Source organism: Eptatretus burgeri, chromosome 14 (genome assembly GCF_056783735.1).
Source record: "Eptatretus burgeri isolate ZD-2024b chromosome 14, Ebu_testis_v1, whole genome shotgun sequence".
NCBI classification, from domain to species: Eukaryota; Metazoa; Chordata; class Myxini; order Myxiniformes; family Myxinidae; genus Eptatretus; species Eptatretus burgeri.
The window spans coordinates 23,397,769-23,421,637 of NC_140974.1; the positions used below are offsets into that span (position 1 = coordinate 23,397,769).

General features: G+C 44.3%; 1 protein-coding gene across 1 annotated transcript in view; it reads left to right on the forward strand.

Annotated features, from left to right (window-relative positions):
* Window positions 1-1,250: 1,250 nt before the first annotated feature.
* Window positions 1,251-23,869, forward strand: part of LOC147012787 (noelin-3-like) — a 51,184-nt gene continuing 28,565 nt past the window's right edge. Inside the window, exon 1 of the mRNA XM_085853972.1 lies at window positions 1,251-1,381. Within this exon, the coding sequence (XP_085710098.1) occupies window positions 1,301-1,381 (81 nt within the window). The 5' untranslated portion in view covers window positions 1,251-1,300. The remainder of the gene's footprint in view (window positions 1,382-23,869) is intronic.

A 23,869-nucleotide genomic window follows, 5' to 3' on the forward strand; every position in this document is an offset into this window, starting at 1 on the left:
GTCACTGTTTTATTCTCGCGTGTGTGTAGCACCTTTATTGCTGCTGGTTACATCATTTATGTGGGTTCAGCCACGCGCCGCTGATGCAGTCCCACCCCCTTTCGCAGATGTGCAATCAATCATTCGGAACAGTCGGTGGGAAAAAAAATAATAATAATAATAAACTCGACCATTTGCGAAGTTTATAAAAGATTGGTAAACAAACGATGGTGTCCATCAATGGCACGGCAGGCGTTTGGTGGATCGCATGTCCCTCCGTGGGAGCCAACAGGGAGCGCGGCCGATCGATCTTCCCAGCTTTCCCCACTCTCCCCGGAACAGCCGTAGACAACACGCGGCCACAGAATGCGTTGCACAGTTGCACGTCGGACTCTCGAAACACGAGGTTAACGGCCGAGGAGCCACTTAGCCCTCGATTTACGGAGGTTTCTCTCTCTCTCTCTCTCTCTCTCTCTCTCTCTCTCTCTCTCTCTCTCTCTCTCTCTCTCTCTCTCTCTCTCTCTCTCTCTCTCTCTCTCTCTCTCTCTCTCTCTCTCTCTCTCTCTCTCTCTCTCTCTGTCTCTGTCTCTGTCTCTGTCTCTGTCTCTGTCTCTGTCTCTGTCTCTGTCTCTGTCTCTGTCTCTGTGTCTCTCTGTCTCTCTGTCTCTCTGTCTCTCCATTGAATACCGCGGAGCCTGAGCCAGGTGTTCGAGGTGCTCTTTTATGGCCGTGTACGCACGGGCCACGGGACATAATTCTCGCACTTAACGAGCCTTGCAGGAGGAATCGGTGCTGAAGAGTGCGTGAGACGACGAGGAGGAGGAGGGAGGAGGGAGGAGGAGAAGGGATCCTGGATGAAGAAGTTGCTGGAGAGGATGGAGAGGATCGCCTGCAGTGGGAGTGATGCTTATTCCCAGGTGGTGTCCACGATGACCGTTTCTGACCGAAAGTGTTGACGTTTATCTGCTCCGCGGCCTCTTGTGCATCGCGTCCACGCCGGCATTGGCACCGATCGAAAGCGAAGAGAATCCCGGCACCAGGCGCAGGCGAGGTGTTCACTGGTCGCCCTCCCGTGCGCTCCGTGCGCCGGATCCGCAGTGACGCGCCCCGCGCGCAGGTGGAGTCGGGGATACCTGGACTGGATTGATTAACGCACCGCCGAGCGGTTTTTTTTCACGGAAACGAGCGATGACTGCGCGAGGAAGGAACTGCTGATGCACTACGGGATCTGGGAAACGAGCGAGGACTCGGAGACCTAGGCGTGGTACGGCTTTGGGACGGAGGGGGTGGAGGGGGTTTAGTTGGTGAGCGAAAGCGGGCGATGGCGAAGAGAGCGGCGAGGCGGCTTCTGCCGCTCTTCGTGCTTTTGCAGCTATCTCTACCAGGGTGGTGCGCATGGCAGGTGCGTTTTGTTGTCGATGTACAAGTCTTGGTCTGGGAATCTGGGATCGAGAGGCGTTTTAACACCGTTCCAGCTTCGGCTGCGAATGACCTGTGTCGGGGTTCTAACCTTTAAAAGTGAAGTTGCTCGCGATGGGCATCTCCTTTAACCGTGGGAACTCTCGATTAATGTTCGCCACCGTGAAGCCGGCGTGTTGCTCGGCCAATATTCCCAATTATCTTGCAGCTCAGCTTTAATGAGCGTGCCATGGTCAGCAAAGCGAGCAAGCATGAGCCGTGCGTGTCCTGCCCGCGGCATTACCTGCTTTTCACATTAGACCGGCGCTACGCCGCCAGGGATCGCAGCATGGTACTCTCTCGCTTCGCTGTTTCCCCCTCCTCTCGGCACCTACCTGCCCTCGTGTGCGGATGCTAAACTCTGAACACCACCTTTTCAATTAGGTTGTGCCATGCTGTTTAAACCGTAAAAGGTAAACGGCTCTTCGAGGGGCCATCTAGAGTTATTAAGTACGCACGGCTGTGGTGGCAAATTGGGGAAAGGGAGAGAAGGGAGGATGGTAAGAGATAGAAAGTAGGTTGGGAAAGTGTGGGAGGCATCGATGGACGAGGTAGAGGAATAAGTGGGAGTGGGGTTTTGAGGATGGGGTGAGATGTGGATTGTAAGGAGCCACAGATGTGCATGTATGAAGCATATAGAGGTGTGGATACACTCCGTCATGTGTGTTTCCTCCCCCTTCTTCCTACCTGGATAATATTGTCCAGATTTTATAATAAGTGCATGTATGCTCACGTCAGAGCTGATGTGGTATTTATATTGAATATACCCGAAATGTATTATTTAAGAAGTAAACTATTGTATTGGTACCACAGTCCACTTGGATTTCCTTCGGAGTTGGGTCCAGATTGGACTACCATCATCTTTTCCAAATTCAGCTTGATGTGAGTTAGATCATAGCAAACATAAATGTATACATATGTAGATACAGTATTCACAAACACACACAACACACACACACACACACACACACACACAACACACACACACACTGCCTTCAAAAAGTATTCACGGCCCTCGACTTTTGTCACATTTTGTTGTGTTAAAACTTGAATTTTAAATGGTGTAAATTTAAATTTTTTGTCACCGATCTTCACAAAACACCCCACAATGACAAAGTGAAAACATGGTTTTCAAAATTTTTACATATTTATAAAAAGTGAGACAGAAATACAGAAATATCTAATTTACATAAGTATTCAACCTCCTGATATGAGTCAATACTTTGTAGAAACACCTTTTGCAGTGATTACAGCTTTGAGCCTTCTTGAGTATCTCTGTGCCAGCTTTACACATGTCCGGGTTTTGACTGGGCCACTCAAGGACCTTCATATTCTTGTTCTGAAGCCATTGCAGTGTTGCTTTGGCTGTATGCTTGGGGTCATTGTCTTGTTGGAATGTAAATCTTCACCATGGTCTGAGGTCTTTTGCTCTCTGAAGCAGGTTCTCCTCAAGGATTTGCCTGTATTTGGCTCCACTCATTGTTCCCTCTACCCTGACAAGTCTCCCAATCCCTGCCACTGAAAAACATCCCCATAGGATGATGCTGCCACCACCATGCTTCAAGGTAGGGATGGTTTGAGATGGGTGATGGGCTGTACTCTGTTTCCATCAGATGTAGCGCTTTGTATTCACGTCAAATAATTCAATTTCTGTATCATCAGAACACAGAATCTTTTGTATCATGTTCTCAGAGTCTTTCACGTGTCTTTTTGCAAACTCGAGGCATGCTGTAATGTGCCTTTTTCTCCGAGGAGGCTTCCCTCTGGCCACTCTCACATAAAGCCGAGAGTTGTGAAGAGCTGCAGAGATTGTTGTCCTTCCGGCAGGTTCTCCCATCTCGGCCAAGGGACTCTGTAGTTCTCTTGGAGTGGTCATTCGGTTCTTGGTCACCTCCCTGGCCAAGGTCCTTCTTGTTCAGTTTGGTCAGACGGCCAGCTCTAGGAAGAGTATTGGAAGTTCCATATTCTTTACATTTCCGAATAATGGAGCTCACTGTGCTCTTGGGAACTTTCAACACTCTAGAAATTGTTTTATGCCCTTCCCCAGATCAATGCTTCCTCACAATTCTATCTCCAAGTTCTACGGACAGTTTCTTGGACTTCATGATGGAGTTTGTAATCAGACAAGCAATGTTATCTGTGGGACCTTATACAGAAAGGTGTGTTTCTTTATTTATCATGTTCAATCAATTGAGCTGGCCACAAGTGGACTCCAATCAAGTTGTAGAGACATCTCAAGGATGACCGAAGGAAATTGGATGCACCTGAGCTAAATTTGGAGAGTCATAGCAAAAAAACTCTTTGATGATAGGATGGAAACCATGGGGTAACATCCCTGGGTCAGATTGTGGGAGAGTGTGTCGGAGTGGTGCTGAGGTGTCGTCCACCAGACGGCGGTCTCCTTGGGTTAACCTGAGGCGGTCCCTTCAGGTGGGTGCCTGGAATGTCCTATCCCTAAGAGAGGATGATCACCTGTCTCTGTTATCATCTGAGCTCAAGCGTTTGGACATCGGGATTGCAGCTCTCTCTGAGGTTCGGAAACCGGATTGCGGCGAGATAATAGTGGGTGGTTACACCTACTATTGGTCTAGTCGCTCTGATGGTTACCATACCCAAGGAGTTGCTGTAGCTGTGTCCAATAAGCTGACGTCAATGATAATTGAGGTAACACCGGTCACCGAGCGTATTATGAGATTAAGGATTCGTCACTCCTTAGGTGTCATTTCCCTGGTCTCTGTTTATTCTTCAACTGAGGCGAGTGATCTCACAGTGAAGGATGCATTCTATGCCACGCTCGAGTCTGTGGTTGATCAGTGCCCAAGAAGAGATACACTTCTAGTCTTGCGGGATTTCAATGCATCGACTGGAACTGATAGGGATGGTTATGAGGTATGTGTTGGTCCCCATGGGTCAGGAACTATGAACCAGAATAGGACTAAGATCATTGACTTTGCAAGAAGTCATGGACTTAGGGTGGCTGGTTCATGGTTTCAGCGCCCACAAGCTCATCGTTGGACTTGGTATTCCAACGCTGGCGGTGTGGCAAAGGAGATTGACCATGTCCTCATTGACGGTCGTTGGAGGATGATCCAGAACTGCAGGGTCTACCGGAGTGCTCAGTTCCTCAATACTGACCACAGGCTTGTTGTAGCAACTCCAAAGCTGCACCTTAAATCCTGGAGTATGGTACCATCCCAGCCGAGGCTGGATGTTGGCAAGCTCAGGGATGAGAGAGTAGCAGAGGAGTTTGCGAACAGGCTGAGTGGACACTTGGGGGGGTCTGGGTGCTTTGGGGGGTCCTGAAGAGTTCTGGAGTGCCTTCAATACCACCTTCCTTGATGTTGCCGTTGGATGTCTTGCAACTCACCGCAGGGCAAAGAATAATTTTGTCTCTCAAGGGACACTGGATACCATTGACCAGAGTCGCAGGGCCAGGCTGAATGTCAGAGCTGAGCTGTTCAGGGAGCTGAGGCATAAAACTGTATGTGCACTGAGGGTGGACAAGGAGGCTGATGTGCAAGGAATCTGTGAGGGGGTAGAGCATCACCTGTGGACAGGTGATTCTCGTCCCGCTTACAGGGGAATTCGCGCATTGCGTTCATCTAAGCCCATCCCTCGGAGCACTGCAGTTAGAGCAGAGAGTGGTAGGCTCTTGACAGAGGAGTCCGAAGTGAAGTCTCCCTGGGCCGGTTACTTTGAGCGGTTGTACCAGGCTGATCCCCCAGCTGTCGAGTTGGACGTCAAGGGTGTTACAATCCCTGTTGCTGACCCTCGAATCAACTGTGGTCCACCTTCGCTTGTGGAAACACGGGCTGCGGTGAACCAGTTGAAACCGGGCAAAGCTCCAGGGATCTGTGGCATCCATGCTGAACTTCTCAAGACTTCTCAAGGCAACTTGTCGTTGCATGCAGTTTTGTGCTCTGCCTGGAACACAGGCATCATCCCAACTGATTGGAAGAGGGGCCTTGTTGTTCCTCTCTTGAAAGGGAAGGGTGATCGCCAAGACTGCAACAACTACCGAGAGGTGACGCTGCTCTCAGTGCCGGACAAGGTCTTTGCTAGGATAATTCTTGCCAGGGTTCGCCACCATCTGCTTGAGCACCAGCGTCCAGAGCAGTCAGGCTTTACACCAAAGAGGTCAATGATTGACCGTATCCTTGCTCTTTGCGTCCTCACCGAAAGGCAGACGAGAGTTTCGGCAGGGGCTGCTTGCAGCCTATGTTGATCTCTGTAAAACGTTCGATTCATTGAATCGGGATGTCATCTGGAGGATTCTTGGTCTTCGTGGGGCGCCACCAAAACTGATCGATCTGATGTCTGAACTCTACTCTGGTACTGAGAGTGCTGTGAAGTGTGGTGGTACCATCTCTGACTTATTTCCAGTTGTTACTGGAGTTCGTCAGGGGTGTGTACTGGCCCCCACACTTTTCAGCACTTGTATGGACAGGATTTTAGGGAGGATGTCGGAGAGATCAAGCTGCGGCGCATCGTTTGGGAATGTCAAGATCTCGGACCTTGATTTTGCAGATGATGCAGTCATCTTTGCGGAGACTTTAGATTTCCTTTTTGGGGCCCTCGAGGTGCTGAATGAGGAGTCGGAGCCGCTGGGATTACGGGTTTCTTGGGTCAAAACTAAGATCCAGGCTTTCGGTGACATCTTGGATGCTGCTGTCCTGTCCGTGTCTGTTTGTGGTGAGGATGTTGAGGTCGTGGAGAGATTCACTTACCTTGGCAGTGATATTCATGTCTCTGCTAGCTTTGAGTCAGAGGTCAATAGACGTCTAGGTCAGGCCTGGGGAGTCATTGATTCACTGGATCATGGGGTGTGGCGCTGCCAGTACCTGTGCGGGAGGACGAAATTCCGAGTCTTCAGGTCCTTGGTACTTCCAGTCTTACTCTATGGATGCGAGACTTGGACTCTGACCAAGGATCTGAGACCAAGACTTCATTCCTTTGGTACCAGGTCTCTTCGGAAAATCCTTGTCTATCGCTGGTCAGATTTTATGTCCAACGAGCGGTTGCTGAGAGAGACTCGGATGAGATTTGTTACCTGCATAGTCCGTGAGCGTCAGTTGCGGCTGAATGGACATGTGGCTCGTTTTCCTGACGCTGATCCTGCTCATCAGATTCTCTCAGCGAGGGAGTCTCATGAGTGGAGGAGGCCAGTGGGCCGACCATGTTCCTCGTGGTTGTAGCAGGTTGACCATCATCTCAAGGAGATGGGGATGGGCCTGGCATCTGCCTGAGGGATGGCCAGACAGAGGCCCCTGGAGTACTGGCGGAAAGTGGACGCAGCGACGTGCTGTTGTGGCACATGCTCCCATACCTTGATAGCAAAAGGGTTGAACACTTGTTGATGTAAAACATTTCAGCTTTTCATTTTTAATTAATTAATTATTTTTTCATGTTTTCAGTTTTTTTCATGTTTTTCATGTTTCAGTTTTTAATAAACATGTTTTCATTTTGTCATTATTGGCTATTTTGTGTAGATTGGTGATAATTTTTTTAAATTTAATCCATTTTAAAATCAGGCTGTAACACAACAAAATGTGACAAAAGTCAAATGAGGGGTGTGAATACTTCCTGAAGTTGCGTGTGTGTGTGTGTGTGTGTGTGTGTGTGTGTGTGTGTGTGTGTGTGTGTGTGTGTGTGTGTGTGTGTGTGTGTGTGTGTGTGTGTGTGTGTGTGTGTGTGTGTGTTGCCCTGATGAGCCCGAATAAGGGCGGAGCCAGGTCGGGAGCTTCGCTTTTCATGTGCTTGGCGACAGCTTCTTCTTCTTCTTCTTCTTCTTCTTCTTCTTCTTCTTCTTGTTGTTGTTGTTGTTGTTCTTGTTGTTCTTGTTCTTGTTCTTGTTCTTGTTCTTCTTCTTCTTCTTCTTCTTCTTCTTCTTCTTCTTCTTCTTATTCCGTATGGCCGATATGGATTGCGCTAACGTTTATTGTCCAGCGTTTGACTTTGCCTTGCATGAACTGCTAGATGTTCTTCGCGGTTGGCATGCATGACGCCTTCGTGATGAGGTCATCATCACGATGTTGGTCCAAGTCAGGAGAACTTCATAATACCATATATGCAGTATACAGTACACTACCTTCTTCTACAAAGATCTGCCATTCAATTTGGTGTTGCAGGGAGAGTGGTGGTTCACTGGCCATCAGCTCTCTCAACTACCCCATGCAGTACCATAATAAGTTTTTTAAGAAAGAACGAAACTGAGTTCATAAATTCAAGAGATTTGTTTCCAAACCCAAGAGAAATGAAATCGTTGAAGAGTGTTTTGTTATGGAGGCGATATTCACGTCTGCTTTGATAATTGGGCCAAAATGGTCATCAGCCAAGTGAGCCGTTGGCCAAGATAGTTGCCGGTTAATGTAGAGACTGGCCAAGGTGATCATTTGGGATGAAAACCAGCCCAGATATATTCCATTTTGGGCATCTCCAATCAGAGACCATACCTGCGGATAGGATCTGAAACGAGAGATCTTTTTCAATGAGTTGTCCTTTATTCATATAGTGGTTAATTGTGTTTGTTGCAATTGATGTGCCGAGTATAATGTGAAGACATTTTTTTTTCCATGAGCGGGATGATTCGGATGGTTTTGATTCCATGCTATGGGTAATACCTCGTTTTCGGATATAAAGCAGGACAAGATGTAACATCTTGCATCTGTCTACAAGGTAGTCCAAGATCATGCCATCCTTTGAAGAGGGTATTCATGAAAACTTCCATTTTAAATCGAACAGATAAAAAGTATCTCTTTTATCCCTCACAAGTTTATGCCGTTGATCAAAGACCTCGTTTGTGTAAGACCTTTCTCCAGAGTCCTTGGGTTTCACCTACAGATAACTGGAACGATTATTAAGTTGGATTCATTTTAATTGACCATTTTTGTCTCGCTGATGGCAATTTCAGTTCAGAATGGAACAACTGTCCAAGACAGCCAATCTTCTTCTTGCATATGGCAGCTTGGCTTCAGGAAGCTACCATTTTGTTGGGGTGCGACTTCACCGCTGATGCTGTGCCCCTATACCAGTACACTGGTTGTAATTTCGCCGACCTCAGAACGATGACAGGCGGAGTCAACTCCACCTGGTGTGAATTCAGTGGCCAACGAGACTAAAACTCAGGACCCGATGACCCCAATCCAGCCACCCAAACCACTAAGCCAACACCAGTCATAGACAGCCAATGATGTGATCTTTTGCATTCCCTGGAATCCTTGCGCTGCACGCTTGGGTATTTGTCCATGGTAATGCCTTGCTAATCTTTCTCTAAGTTATAGGTCATTGTAATGTGATTTATATAATGGTATCACATCACGTGCTAGATTATGCAAATGAGACATTCTGCCTCACTTCCTAGTTTCCCACCTGCTGTGTGGTATCACACCGGGTGACAGTTCCTTGGGTAAGCCTTGACTTTAAAAGTGAGTGTCTTCTTGATATCTGCAAACGCAACCAGTTGTTGATAATTTTATGATCATTCCTTTTCTTGTTTTTTTTTTTGGGGGGGGGGGCATCATACATGAGCATATTGTTTATCAAGATTGCTGAGAAGGCAGTTTAGTGCAAACACGTTTGGCCGACTGGCCTTTTTTTCTGGACTTAATTTACTCTGGATGACATTGCATGAATGCATAAGGGCCCTTTGTCTTTCTTTCTCTTTCTCTTTCTGTATTCATCAATCTGTGTCCATTTTTGCCAACAGGTCCATCTTTCCATGTGTCCATCTTTATCTGTCAGCCAGTCTTTCCATGTGTCCACCTTTGTTTGCCGGTTGCTCTTTCCATGCATCTGTTTTTGCCATCTGATCAGTCTTTCCATTTGCCTTTCTTTGCCGGCTGGTCAGTGTTTGTGTGTCGATCTTTGGCCAGTCAGTCTGTCCGTGTAGCCGTCTTTGTCGGCCAGTCGGTTATTTTTTTTTTCCCTGTATGCATCTTTGTTGTCCGATCAATCTTTCCATTTGTCTGTGTTTTTTCACCAGTCACTCTTTCCAGTCACCAGTCACCAGTCACCACATATCTGTCTTTATCGGCTGGTCAGTCTGTCTCCATTGTTACTGGCCTTTTGGTCTTTCTGTGTCCATCTTTGCTGGCTGGTCAATCTTTCCATGTGTCCATCTTTGTGGCCAGTCAGCCTTGTGTCCATCTTTGTCACCTGCTCAGTCTTTCCTCGTGTTCATCTTGGCCTGTCTATCGAAAGGTCTGTCTTTGCTGGCTGCTCAGTTTTTGTGTTTGTTCATTTTTGCCAGCCAGATGGTCTTTCTGTGCGTCCGTATTTATCAGCCAGTCTCTCTTTCCGTGTGTCCATCTTTGGCCAGTGGGTCTCTCTGTGTGTTCCTCTTTGTCGTCCTATCAGTCTTTCTGTGTCCATCTTTACCAGTCTGTTCTTTCTGTGTCCAATTTTATCAGCCAGTCGGTCTTTCCATGTGTCCTTCTTTGTCGGCTGGTCGATTGGTTGATCTTAACGTGTGTATATCTCTGTCAGCTGGTGGGTCTTTCTGTGTGTCTGTCTTTGCCAGCTGGTTGGTCTTTCCATGTTTACATCTTAATTTGCCAGTCCGTCTTTCTGTTTCCATCTTCAGCAGGTCCGTTTTTCCATTTGTTTGCCTTGTCCAGTCGTTTTTTTTTATGTCCATCTTTATCAGCTGGTCAGTCTTTCCATGTGACCATCTTTGTTTGCTAGTGGGTCTTTCCGTGTGTCAATCTTTGTTGGCCGGTTGGACTTTCAATATGTCTGTCTTTGCTGCCTGGTCAATCTTTGTCTGTCCATCTTTACCAGCCTGTCGGCTTCTCCATGTGTACCTTTCTAAGTCAGTCAGTCTTTCTGTGTGTCTTCATCTGTTTTTCCATGTCCATCTGCGTCATCTGATTGGTTTTACCATGTGTCCATCTTTGAAGGCTGGTCAGCCTTTCCATGTTTACATCTTTGTTGGCCAGTTCATCTTTTGTGTCCGCCTTTGTCCTTCGGTCGGTTTTTCATTGCGTCCATCTTTATTGGGTGGTCAGTCTTTCCATGTTTCCATATTTGCCGGCTGATCAGTCTTTCAATGTGTTCCTCTTTGCTGGCCAGATGATCTTTCTGTGTCCATATTTCTCTGCTGTTTGGTCTTTCCATGTGTCCGGCTTGGTCAGCCCATCAGCTTTTCCATGCATGTCTCTTTGTCGGTTGGTCGGTCAGTCAGTCTTTTCATGCAGCTGTCTTTGTCAGCCAGTCAGCCTTTCCATGCAGTTGTCTTTGTCAGCCAGTCAGCCTTTCCATGCGGCTGTCTTTGTCAGCCAGTTAGCCTTTCTGTGTGGCTGTCTTTGTCAGCCAGTCAGCCAGTCAGCCAGTCAACCTTTGTGTGGATGTCTTTGTCAGCTAGTCAGCCTTTCCATGTGGCTGTCTTCGTTAGCCAGTTAGCCTTTCCGTGTGTCTGTCTTTGTCTGTCTGGATGGAATTAATGGAATCAATAAAATGCTGATCGAAATATGCGAACCATTGTGGGAAACAAGAAGAATTTGACATTTTGGCCATTAAATTTCATCATAGCCTTTGTCTGTGTTTCTTCTCTCTGGATCATTCTCTCTCCCCCTCCTTCTTGAGGAGGAGGAGGAGGAGATTGGGACCATACTCTGTGCAGAGCGTTGGTGCTGCCGAAGCAGACTCCTTGGCTGTTGGACACAATCCTGGATGGGTCGCCACTCCGACACAGTATACCAGCATGCCGGCACTCATTTTGCCGTCCTCGGAAGGATGGCAGGCAGAGTGAACCCCACCTGATATTAATTGAACAACTGAGTGGGATTTGAAATCAGGACCCTAGGATCCAAAGCCCACCACCCTAACCATTAAGCCAACACCAGGCATGATTCTCCCTTTTCTCCCAAATCTCTTGCATCTCCATCCCTCGTGTGTTTTGTTGCATTTGTGTCTTTGTTATTTGATTCCATTCTCCATAGCAGTCTTTTTGTTTTTCTTTTCTTTCATATGATGATGTCGACACTATAAATATTGATTGCAGAGTCATTGATTACACGGAGTTTTCAATCTCCTCTGGGATCCCTTGAATCTCTTCTGCACTGTATGTAGGACTGTCTGGTGTTGATGACCACAAGACCATTCTCAGCATTTAGTTTGCTTCCACTTATGCATGTGATGAGCAGTCCTTGCATGTAGAGTTCACAGTTGGTTGAGAGCACTTCATAGGTGTCTGTGATGATCAAAGCCCAGGCGCACCTGGTTGGGTTTGAAATTACCTGGCCATTTGAAACGGATGCCTTTTCCCATTTCTGGTGCCACAACTCCTTGCTGTTCATGTTAGCTGCTCTGATTCCCCTAATCCAGAAAGGATTTCATGACTTCAGTCGAGGTTTTGGAGCATCGACTAGTTCTTTGTGGATGGGTGGGGTAACATTATCTTCTATCTGGGGGTATTCTGAAGACTTGCGTGTTTGCCTGTGAATGACCGTTAGTGCGATATTGGTCAGCACATGTGGCCTCAGTGGAGAGGTTGACTTTTACAGTCCCAGAAATGATTATAATTGCAGAGTTCAGAATGTTATCAAGGCATTGAGCATGACTGTTGCCAGACCAGAGAGGTGCACAGTACTCTGCAGTGGGATACATCAGAGCAAGGGTAGAGCTGTGAAGGCTGTGTATACCAGCTCCTCAGATAATGCCTACAATTTTGCGGATTATATGCACCCTGGCCTTAGTTTTCTCATGGACGCTTCTCAGATGATTTCCATATATCAGGCTGCGATCCCAAGTGACTCCTATATATATATATATTCTTCTTCTTTGGGCTGCTCTCGTTCGGGGTTGCCCCAGTGGATCATCCGTTATCATTCGCATAATGACTTGGCACGGGTTTTACGCCGGATGCCCTTCCTGACGCAGCCCTGGTCGCCTCTTACGACACAGGGATATGGTACACCTATTTTAACCGGGGTATACACCGGGCCCAGTACACTGGTACTCACTTCGCCAAGCTCGGAAGGATGACAGGCTAAGTCAACCTCCTGGTGTGTATTAATTCAAGCGGCCAACGGGGCTTGAACTCAGGACCTTTTGGATCCCAAGCCGCTACCCTAACCACTGCGCCAACGCCAGGTATGTGTATGTGTATGTGTATGTGTATGTGTATGTGTATGTGTATGTGTATGTGTATGTGTATGTGTATGTGTATGTGTATGTGTATGTGTATATGTATGTATGTGTATATATATATATATATATATATATATATATATATATATATATATATATATATATATATATGTATACATATATATATATATATATACATATATATATATATATATATATATATATATATATATATATATATATAGACTGGCTTACCACAGAAGGAGGTATCTGGTGTGGCATTAGCCAGAGAGTTTCTCAGATGGACGGTGTTTAAAGTAGTTTTTGATGGTTTGGAACAGAATTTCTATATCATAAAGTACTCCTTAAACTCTTAGATGCCATTGGTGATAAGTCAGCTCACATAAATTACACATAATTAGCAGGCAAGGGCAAGGTCATCAGCAAAGGTAAGCATCTTTGAGGTAGTCACAAGTAAGTCACTTGTTTATATGTTCAACAGCATTGGGGTGAGCAATGTTCTTTGAGGGTGAACATCATTCAGAGTTCTTGGTGCACTGGTCATATCCCCAATTAGACTCTAAAGCGTTGGTTGCATGACATAGATACGAGTACTCATGTAGTTGCTAAATAGGGAAGGAACCCATGTTTCCAAACTGCCATAGGTTGCTAACACATCTATTAAGGCACCACCATTTTTGAGAGAATGTTGGTGACTGGCCTCAATATACATGGTGGGACCATTCCTGGTTTTGAACCCCTGTAATTCTGTTGCTACGAAACAAAATCGAACAAAATATTTACAGGATATAGGTACATATTTCACGTTTTTCTGGTAAAAATTTTATTGAATTTAGAAGTGCACAAAATTAGTTATGAGTTTTGACGTCATTTCCATCATTTTCAAGCAGTGTGTGCATCCTTTCCTCACACTCCAAGACCATTTTCTGTTGCACTCCGACAATAATTTTTTCCAAAAGCTGCTTGAATCCACTCTTTCAGGTCTTGAATGTTCACTGGTTGAGTTGCATAAACCTTGCCCTTAAGAAAGTTGGTACCTTGTTAAGTCAGTCTCCGGTGTATGCTCCCTCCATCCCTTCCCTCTCTTCAAATGGCATCACAGCTGACTCGACTCGTGAGAAGGCCGAATGCCTCAATTCTGCATTTGCTTGCAAATCTTGTGTCCCCCTAACCCATTGCTCTCTCTTTCCACCCTACCCAAGTGCACCTAACTGCTCCTGGACTCTGTGTCTTTTGCACCTGAGAAGGTGGAGAAGTTTCTGTCAACCCTCGATTCTGCAACTGGAGTGGCTTGCATTCGCTCACGTGTCATAAAAACCTGCCCTGCTGCTCTTGCTCACTCTCTCCTCTGCTATTCACCCTCTCATTTTCCCGAGGCCATATTCCATCTGCTTTGAAGTCAGCCAACATCGTGGCATTACAGAAAAATGTGCAAAAGTCAATCCCATTAAGTACTTAAGTACGTTAAGTACCTGTCAAAAAAAACGTTAAGTACCTATCAGCTTACTTCCAGTCATCAGCAAAGTCATGGAATCCATCATCACGTTTGATATCAAATCCTTCCTTTTCTCCAATGGCCTGATCTTAGACCAACATTTTGGATTCAGGTCCCATCACTCAACTGTGGACATTCAGCTTCTGCCCTCCCAACAATGGATGGATGTGCTCAATGTCACAGATGAGTTAATAACCGTCTCTATAGCCATATCTTGATCATTTAATACAGTCTGGCAACCTAACTTACTCTCTAAACTCTCTGCATATGGGCTCTGGTGTCCAAGGTGAACTCCACTCTCATGTTACTGCCTTCCTCCACTCTTGGAGAACACCATGTGGCTCTCAACTGAATCCTTTCACCTCGCACCTTAAATCTCATTCTTTCCTCCACGTCTTTAAGACAGCTGTTCACCACCATCTCAGATAATCGCCCAAACAAAACCATCATGTTTTCTGCCGCCGTTAAACCCCCACACCACTAAATTTCCAGTTTTTCCTTCCTGAGATTTGGTGTCTGTATCCATGTTATCCACCCCTGCATTCTTCCCTACTCCTCATTATTACCCACATTTGCTTATGTCCTCTGTCGATTTTGTCTTTCGGCCCTGCTGTTGCCATTTTCCCTTCTCTTTCTGTTATTCCTTTTGTTTTGTTGCTTCCTGATCCCTTCTGTGTTCCCGCTCTTTCATGAGCCTCGATTCTGTATTAGAAAACACACACACAGAACCATTTGGAAGGCGTAGAAATGGTACATAAAGTTGTTTCTGCACCCGAGTCATCCTGTGCTTGGATATGACACATTTGGAATTCTGAACGAACTTCGATGTCACAGCGTTCGCAGTCATTTTGGGAAGTCAATGTTGGAGTGGACTTCTAATACCCTGGTGGCAACAAAGATTCCAAGCTTCTCTGCTTGTATTAGTAAAATATATGTTGTATCAAGGTTATATCCACTTTTCACGACATGCTAAATCTCATCAAGAGATAAGAGAAGTTGAGTGTCTATATCAGGATTGCCAGTTTCCTCATTCTCTGACAAAAGTGCTTTAGTTTCTGGATTCCAGTGATTTATTTATTTTCTGACCATATCAGTGATGAAGCATTCATCTCAAAGTAGGTGGCAGGTTTGGCTCAACCCGACAGTAAATGGCTGGGGGAGGGGATGGTGGTTGAGGTTGAGGTATGGATGATTTTAGCTTTGCATAAGGATCCTTCCCTGATCCATGCTAAAGGTGGGCCAACAGCCAGATCATGACTCCTCTCTTCCTGCATTAAGTTGGTATATCTGCAGTGAGCATTCCTCCCTTGTGAATTCATATTTCAGCTGAAAAAGTGTATTTTAGGTTTCTTGAAAAATGTATTCAACTTTTTTGATATTTAATTTTTTTATTAATACTTTAGACATTGTTTTCTTCCAAATCTCTCTCTCTCTCTCTCTCTCTCTCTCTCTCTCTCTCTCTCTCTCTATCTCTCACTCTATCTCTCTCTCTCTCTCTCTCTCTCTCTCTCTCTCTCTCTCTCTCTATCTCTATCTCTATCTCTATCTCTATCTCTATCTCTATCTCTCTCTGCGTCTCACTCTCTCTCTCTCTCTCTCTCTCTCTCTCTCTCTCTCTCTCTCTCTATCTCTATCTCTATCTCTATCTCTATCTCTATCTCTATCTCTATCTCTCTCTCTCTCTCTCTCTCTCTCTCTCTCTCTCTCTCTCTCTCTCTCTCTCTCTCTCTCTATCTCTCTCTCTCTATCTCTATCTCTCTCTCTCTCTATCTCTCTATCTCTATCTCTATCTCTATCTCTATCTCTATCTCTATCTCTATCTCTATCTCTATCTCTATCTCTATCTCTATCTCTATCTCTATCTCTATCTCTATCTCTATCTCTATCTCTATCTCTATCTCTATCTCTATCTCTATCTCTATCTCTATCTCTATCTCTATCTCTATCTCTATCTCTATCTCTATCTCTATCTCTATCTCTATCTCTATCTCTATCTCTATCTCTATCTCTATCTCTATCTCTATCTCTATCTCTATCTCTATCTCTATCTCTATCTCTATCTCTATCTCTATCTCTATCTCTATCTCTCTCTCTCTCTCTCTCTCTCTCTCTCTCTCTCTCTCTCTCTCTCTCTCTCTCTCTCTCTCTCTCTCTCTCTCTCTCTCTCTCTCTCTCTCTCTCTCTCTCTCTCTCCATCTATCTCTCTCTCTCTCTCTCTCTCCATCTATCTCTCTCTCTCTCCATCTATCTCTCTCTCCATCTATCTCTCTCTCTCTCTCTCTCTCCATCTATCTCTCTCTCTCTCCATCTATCTCTCTCTCTCCATCTATCTCTCTCTCTCCATCTATTTCTCACTCTTGGGTCTTTCTTCAACAATCTGAATATCTCTCAAACTGAAACTTCATTTGCATAAAAGGAAAGTTATTGAAGGTCGATTTAATAATTAAATATAACTATGAGTTATAATATATATATATTGTTATAATATATATATATATATATTGTTACAGATTTCCGCCCGCCGGCGTACGGGCGGCCGCGTTTAGCTAATAGCCCACCAACGTAGCAATCTAGTCGCAGCTTTCGGAACAATGCCGAAATCCCACTACGGGTGTGTTTTTAATGCACACCACAGCCTAGTCAACACTCTGCCCGCACGCTACAGGGTTCGATCGCCGAATGGTCGATTTACCTAATTAATCGCGTGGGCAGACTACCGAGAAACTGTACCTCAATGGGGCCTGCTTGGAAACGAGCTGCTTAAGCAGCTCGTTCCGTTTTGCGATAACCGAGCGGGGTATTATCGCGAAAGCTCCGTTGAATCCAATTCTATTATCGGCTATTAAAAAGCCAGCTATTATTTTGAATGCAATACGGCAGTTCAATTTGAAGTAAAAGGACGCAACGAACGGGTGAACATTCACACAAGGACATTTATTTATATAATGACACATATGCATCATGCAGTCTTGTCTGCAACCAATGCATGTATGGGACAAAACACGAGCAAGAAGAACTACAACCGTCTATTTATTATGTACAATTACTTAAGGACATGGCGCCACAACGTTCATACAAAGAAACCCCAGGAAAGGCAAGGGGAAGACTGAACCCGTAGGCCTTTATAATCATGGAGCCGTGGAGACTGCAAAAGCTCCGAGAGGCCGTGCTGGCTACCTTGCCCTGGAGACGACTCGATGGGTTCGGGTTCGGCGACCCTCGGTGGCCCTGCCCGCACTCCATATTTCATACATACGTTCGGCGACCCTCGGTGGCCCTGCCCGCACTCCGCTGGACTCCACCCGTGCCTTCAACGGTGATCCGGCTGGCGACTCCTCTCCGGCTCCACAACTTCCATGACCCTCCGCAGCTCCCCGACAGACTCCAGACTCCAACGCGACTGCCCACCGACTCTCGACTTCCACAACTCAGCTCAACTACTGACTGCACCCAGACAGACTCCACTTGACCCTCTCCTCCACTCTCTTCCCTCTCCTCCACTCTCTTCCCTCTCCTCCACTCTCTTCCCTCTCCTCCACTCTCTTCCCTCTCCTCCACTCTCTTCCCTCTCCTCCACACAACAACCACAACCACTTCCCTTGCATTCAGCGCGCCCTTTTATCCCCCTGGCGCCTCGCCTCTCCCTTCGCGGCGCGCGGGGAGGTGGTGGTGGGGGTGGGACCATTCCAACAGAGATCGGCTGGATTAGTTGTTGTTTCCCAACCGTCAATCTTGTTTACCCGATCTGAGGGAAACTGGGGTGGAAGTTGAGTTCCAACCGTCAATCTTGTTTACCAGTTCAGAGGGAATTTGTAAAGTGAATACTTTTAACCGTCGCTTTCCGACGGAGTGATGGAGTTGTTGTTGTTGCCCTTTGGTGTTCGTGGAGATGTCGGCGGTTGTGGAGAAGTTGGTTTGTGGTTGTTGTGGCTGGCGCTGTGGTGTGGATGGCGTGGTTGTTGAGATGCGGTTATGGAGGTTGTTGCAAAATAAAGATAGCCAAAGAATAATCCTACCTCAAAGATCACAGCCCGGTTACACGAATAATTTCCCTCTAGACCTCGGTGGGGAAATCTATCTGAACACAGACTTATTGACATAACTGATATCTGGGATACCTGAATGGTGTTGTGTGAATTTCCACAACCGTAACAATATATATATATATATATATATATATATATATATATATATATATATATATATATATATATATATATATATATATATATATATACATATATATATATATATATATATACATATATATATATATATATATATATATATATATATATATATATATATATATATATATATATATATGTATATGTATAAAAAATGGAGACCAACCCACATCTCTCACCTGTTAATGGAGGGAATAACCAATTAAACCCAGGTGGCTAGGATTATATAAATAAATTGACTCCTCCCATGCTCCCACAACTGAAGAAGCTACATAAAGCAACCATGAAAGGCTACCTACCCAAGATGAGCCCTTTTCTGTTTCAAACCCTTCTCAGAGTTCCTCCACAGCTCAGACGTTCACATATAGTACACAGATGAGAATCCCATAAATTGATTGGGTGAGAGCTAACTGGTTGTTCCTTCCATTCACAGGTGAGAGATATTGGTGGGTCTCGGTTTTTTTCATACATATGTTGACTTTTGACGTTTACACGTGGTGCATGCTCAGGAGCCTCGTTGATGTGCTTGTCTGTTTGTGCTGTCACTGATGATTCACCAACAAGTGATGAAACCGGTCTGGCAGCTGAAGGGGAGTGTAGCATTGGGATTATGTATGTACTATTTGTGAATGTCTTGTTATTTTGATCTCGTGTTGATAAATTGGTGCGGTGTTGATGGATGTGGTGCAGGCATGATGGGCTGAATGGCCTCCACCTGTGTCTAATTTCCTTGTGTTTCATTGATACTCCCTCACTGCTATGGCCATTCAAACCAAATGTCCACTTTGATTTGGACCAACAGTTGGTGTCTGTAACACAAGCAAGCACTAACCAGTCTGTAGCACTAACCAGACTTGGTGGTGTAATGGGTAGAGTGTCTGATATGAGTGTGGGCTGTCGGTGGTTCTAAACCCTGGCTGAGTCACATCAAAGACTTTAAAAGGTTGCGGTATGTACTTCTTCCTTGCTTGATGGTCATCATTTTAAAGGTGAAGAACACAGACAATCCCAAAAGGCTGGCATCTGTGGGGAAGAGGAATTTTTTTCCATAGGAAATGCGATCCTGATTGTGGTGAGAAAGGTGGTGCATTGTTGTGATGTCGCTGGTACCCAGAGTTCCTCAGAAAGTGACGGCGCTTCCCAAAAGCTCAGTGGCTGTGCTTGTCTCATCTGATAGTCTTGTGTTGTCTTGCGTATTTGTCTGTATGTCCATGTGTGTGAGATGCATGCGGCAGCTCCACTGCAAGCCTTACATGCTGTTAAAAAAAAAGCTGTTTTTAATTACCACCACCACCACCACAACAATGACGAGACAGAAATAAGTTATGATAGACACATACAAACTGTGTATAATCTGCACTCACCATTCATCTTTACATCATGACCAACATAGCTTTTGTTCGTTGATTAAATTAAAAACAAAAGCTTTGCTTTCTTGTTGGAAATGTAAAATCAGCAGCAGGTGAGATTGATGGAGTCCTTAATGAGGGTGGCACTGACGAAGATGAATTGATGAACTGCCGCGCCTTCTTCAGGTTGCGATTGATGATGTTTCTGCTGCAAATTTTTATAAATCGTGTAGTACTTTGGCTGACTTGTAAAAAAACAAACAAACAAACAAAAAACGTTCAGATTATTCAAATTAGCAGGAGACTAAAGCTTGCCGAAATAATTTGGTCATTGTGGCACACTTCCCTTTGAACTGTGTAATGTGGGTTCAACTCCTCTTCCAACTATGTACAGTCATTGTGGTGCTTTGTGGTCAGGGTGTTGCATCCATCGATGAGTCTGTCATCGTCCATCGGATGGGATGTTAATCTGGGTGCTCCCATTATCAAGCAGCACTGGTCACCTGTTTCCCTCGCCAGAGGACAAGATATCACATTCAGGTACATTTGTCTGACTGTCCGCACAGAACGTGAGTATGTCTGTTAATTACCCACTGATGAATTATGACTACTGCGTCTATTAATCACGTTTCATCGGAACATGAGTATGTCTTTCAATTATGGAATATTGAATTGAGTACTATTAATAATGTACTGTTTCAACAGAGTTGGACCGTGAGTCTGTGTTTAACGGCAGCAAGTACTTATCTGCCGTTTTGGGGGTTTCGTAATCATTGTATCGCAGGTTTCGTTGGATGTCGTACGCAGATATAGACACAAGGAGGAGTGTTCATACAGAAGGCTTTAGGCCGTTTATTCATTCCCAAATAAGCTTCGAGAAAGCCCCGAAAAGCTCCGTGAAACTGGAAATCTTGTTTTGTGACAACAACACTTCAGAAATGTATTTCAGCTCCACTATAAATCAAACGAACAGGAAACAGACCTCAAATGGCGTCGAAATACGTTATGCAAACGGCACGAATGTACGTGACGTGCAATGTGTTTACATGAAAACTCAAACAAAATACATTACAATCTTTTTTACCACGTGAAGTCGAACAATTAGCTACGTAGAGACATAGACTAACCACTTTAATCCTCCTTAACGAGTAGCACTTGTTTGTAGATAAAACGTAGAATGGGCCTGGTCACATCGATGGCCTTGTGGCTTTATATGAACCTCGCAATGCAGTGTAAGCTTTACAACACAATGTAAGCTTCACAGAGTGATGTCAGCTTGCAGCATCTGTAAGCTTCACAGAGAGACAAAGCTTTTGGATTCCCAGAATGCCTCTGCATCCAGAACCTTCGCTCCAAGATCCACCCACACCATCCGCTCAGAACATTAATGGCATTGTAAATTTTTACAAACCGACAGATGTCATGACTGACATTCCCTTCGTGTGCAGCCTTTTTGGCTGCTGGTTGCATCATCGATTAGGGGCACGGCTGTGCCGCTGATGCAGTTACCAGTACACTGGTGCTCATTTTGCAGACCTCAGAAGGATGACAGGCTGAGTCATCCCCCTGGTGTTAATTAAACGGTTAAGAGGGCTCGAACTCAGGACCCTCTGATCCTAAGCCACCACCATATCCACGAAACCACCGTCAAGCTCATGACTGACATTACAACATCTATTAATTACGTATTATTGGGATGTGCACTTTAGACCGTTAGACCCTTTCGAGCCATTTATTTCCTTCAGAACCCACAAAACCCTTTGACTTTTAAAGACTCTTGAGACACTAATCCATTTCAAACCCTTTTAGACCCCTTTCTCCCCTTTAGACCATTTTAGGACCTTCACACCCTTCAGAACTTTTCATACCCTTTGAGACACTTTATAGTGAGGTACTTCATTAACAAAAATGCCAAGGACCGTTAACACGGTGAACAAAAGCACAATTTTTTTTATCAAAACTTTGCCCATGTAAAAGGATCAAAAAGAGGGTAAGCTCCAAAAAATCTGACAGGAAGTGTATTTAATGACGTCATAATGACATCACAATAGACTCACAAGATATTAGAGCAAATTAATGTATAAAATAAGGTTGTGAAGTACTGTGCTGAGATTTTGAGTCATGAATTTAATATTTCAAGAAACAGGTAATTGCTATATAAGCATTTTTAAGCTGACTAACTATGTTGCAGTGATGTCATTACTCAAATGTGTAAAAAATAAAATAAAATATAAATATAACAAAACAAATGAAAACAAAACATAACATTAAGAGGATAAATGCAAGGGTGCCTGGTCTCAAATGTCATTTAAGACCATGTTCAAACTAGAATGGGCACTCATAGAGCGCATACCTTCGCCGCCACTACTTTTTTTGTTCTTGGTATGAGTGTGGGGAACTGGTTTCATATGAATGGTCTTATGACACAAACCACATATCTATAATGTCATGACCCCCCCCCCAACTTTCGGGGGCTACGGACTAAACAACAATCAACTCACGTCATTTTGGCGAGTCTTCACTCGCAAGCTCGGTGAATACAACGTTTCAACAAGAGAAGGTAATCTCGTTTGATGCTGGTTTCATGCAAATCGAATAAGAATTGACTGAGTTATGCCGAAAACCGCATATTTTTCAAGGGCGTGACCCCCCCCCCCGACATTTTGCCCCAACCGGTGACATGTGTTATGACATCATTGTGTCACAAGATTGGGCATTAAATTCTGAACATTCTGGTGCTGGGTTCATGTAAAGCGGACAAGAATTGACCGCGTTATGACAAAAACCGCATATTTTTCAAGGTCGTGACCCCCCTGACCTTTGACCCCTAACCGGTAACAAGAGTATGGGCGTCATTGTGTCATATTGCATATCACAAGATGAGGCGTTGAATTCTGAACATTTTGGCGTTGGTTGCATGCAAATTGAATAAAAATTGACCGTGTTATCGTAAAAAAACGATTTTGACCTTTTCGTGACGTTGACCTTTGACCCGAACGATCCCAAAATCTAATCGAATGCTTCCTGGCTAATAACCAATCATCCCACCAAATTTCATGCAATTCGGTTTAATACTTTTTGAGTTATACGAATCACAAGATTACAAATAAATAAATAAATAAATAAATAAATAAATACACACCGACCTAAACATAACCTTTCGCAGAATGCGAAGGTAACAATATACTCCCTGGAATATATGTCATAATGACATCATAAATATTTTAAACATTGTCTAAGATGAAAAATGACAATTGCCTTGAATTCCTTGACCCCAGAAACATATATTTTGATGTCAAAATGCAAAATGCATTTTGATATCAAAATCTTAGTTCTAAGTCTGATTTTATATATATATATATATATATATATATATATATATATATATATATATATATATATATATATATATATATATATATTGCATAATAATTAGCTGACATCATAATGACGTCAGATATTGCACTTCCCATCATCATTTTTTTTGGAGCTTACTTTTTTCTAGAAGGTATACCATGGAGATGCTTTGGTGAAAAAATTGTGCTTTTGTCCACCGTGTAACAATATTTTCACCATGGTATCCCACTATTATACCCCTTTGATCTTCAGACTTCTTTTAGAAGTTGTAAGACGATTTAAACCCCTTTACACACTTTCGACCTTTTCAGATTTTTCGACCTTTACACCTTTTAACCTCTGCAGCTTTTTAGACCATTTAGACCTTATATTTGCAAAAAAAAAAATTTGTATACCTTGTCGAGGCTTATATGACAGCTAAAATTGATGACCTTTCATTTCGTAAATCCTTGCATTTATTTGCCACACAAAATGCACCACACAAGCAAGTCCTATTGAGGGTCTGCAATCTGATTGCTCTTTCTAGTTTGTGTTGTAGATCATATGCATGGTCTCTTTAAAAGACTAGGTGAGCAAACCCGGCCTTTTGTTTACATCGCCAACACCCCGGCCAAATTCAAAATCCCAGCCGTAAGCTTCTGAGGACATGTTCCCGAGAATTGATGCAACCAGCGGCATTTTGATAAACCTTGCAGGTCGACAGTCAGTTGTATTTTGACAAGAGAAACTAATCACATACAACAAGGAAACTTCACAGCCGGAAAACAAGCATCTGTTCGCTTAATCATGATGTGCGCATGTTAACTGGGATAATGGTGCGTGAAGCCTCAATGCCCAAATGTTGCATTGGAAACGCCAAGGTTCTTGTTTTGCATATCTAAAGCCTGATCTCAGCACTTTCAGTAAGTTTATACTTATGGAAATCTGGTTTCAGT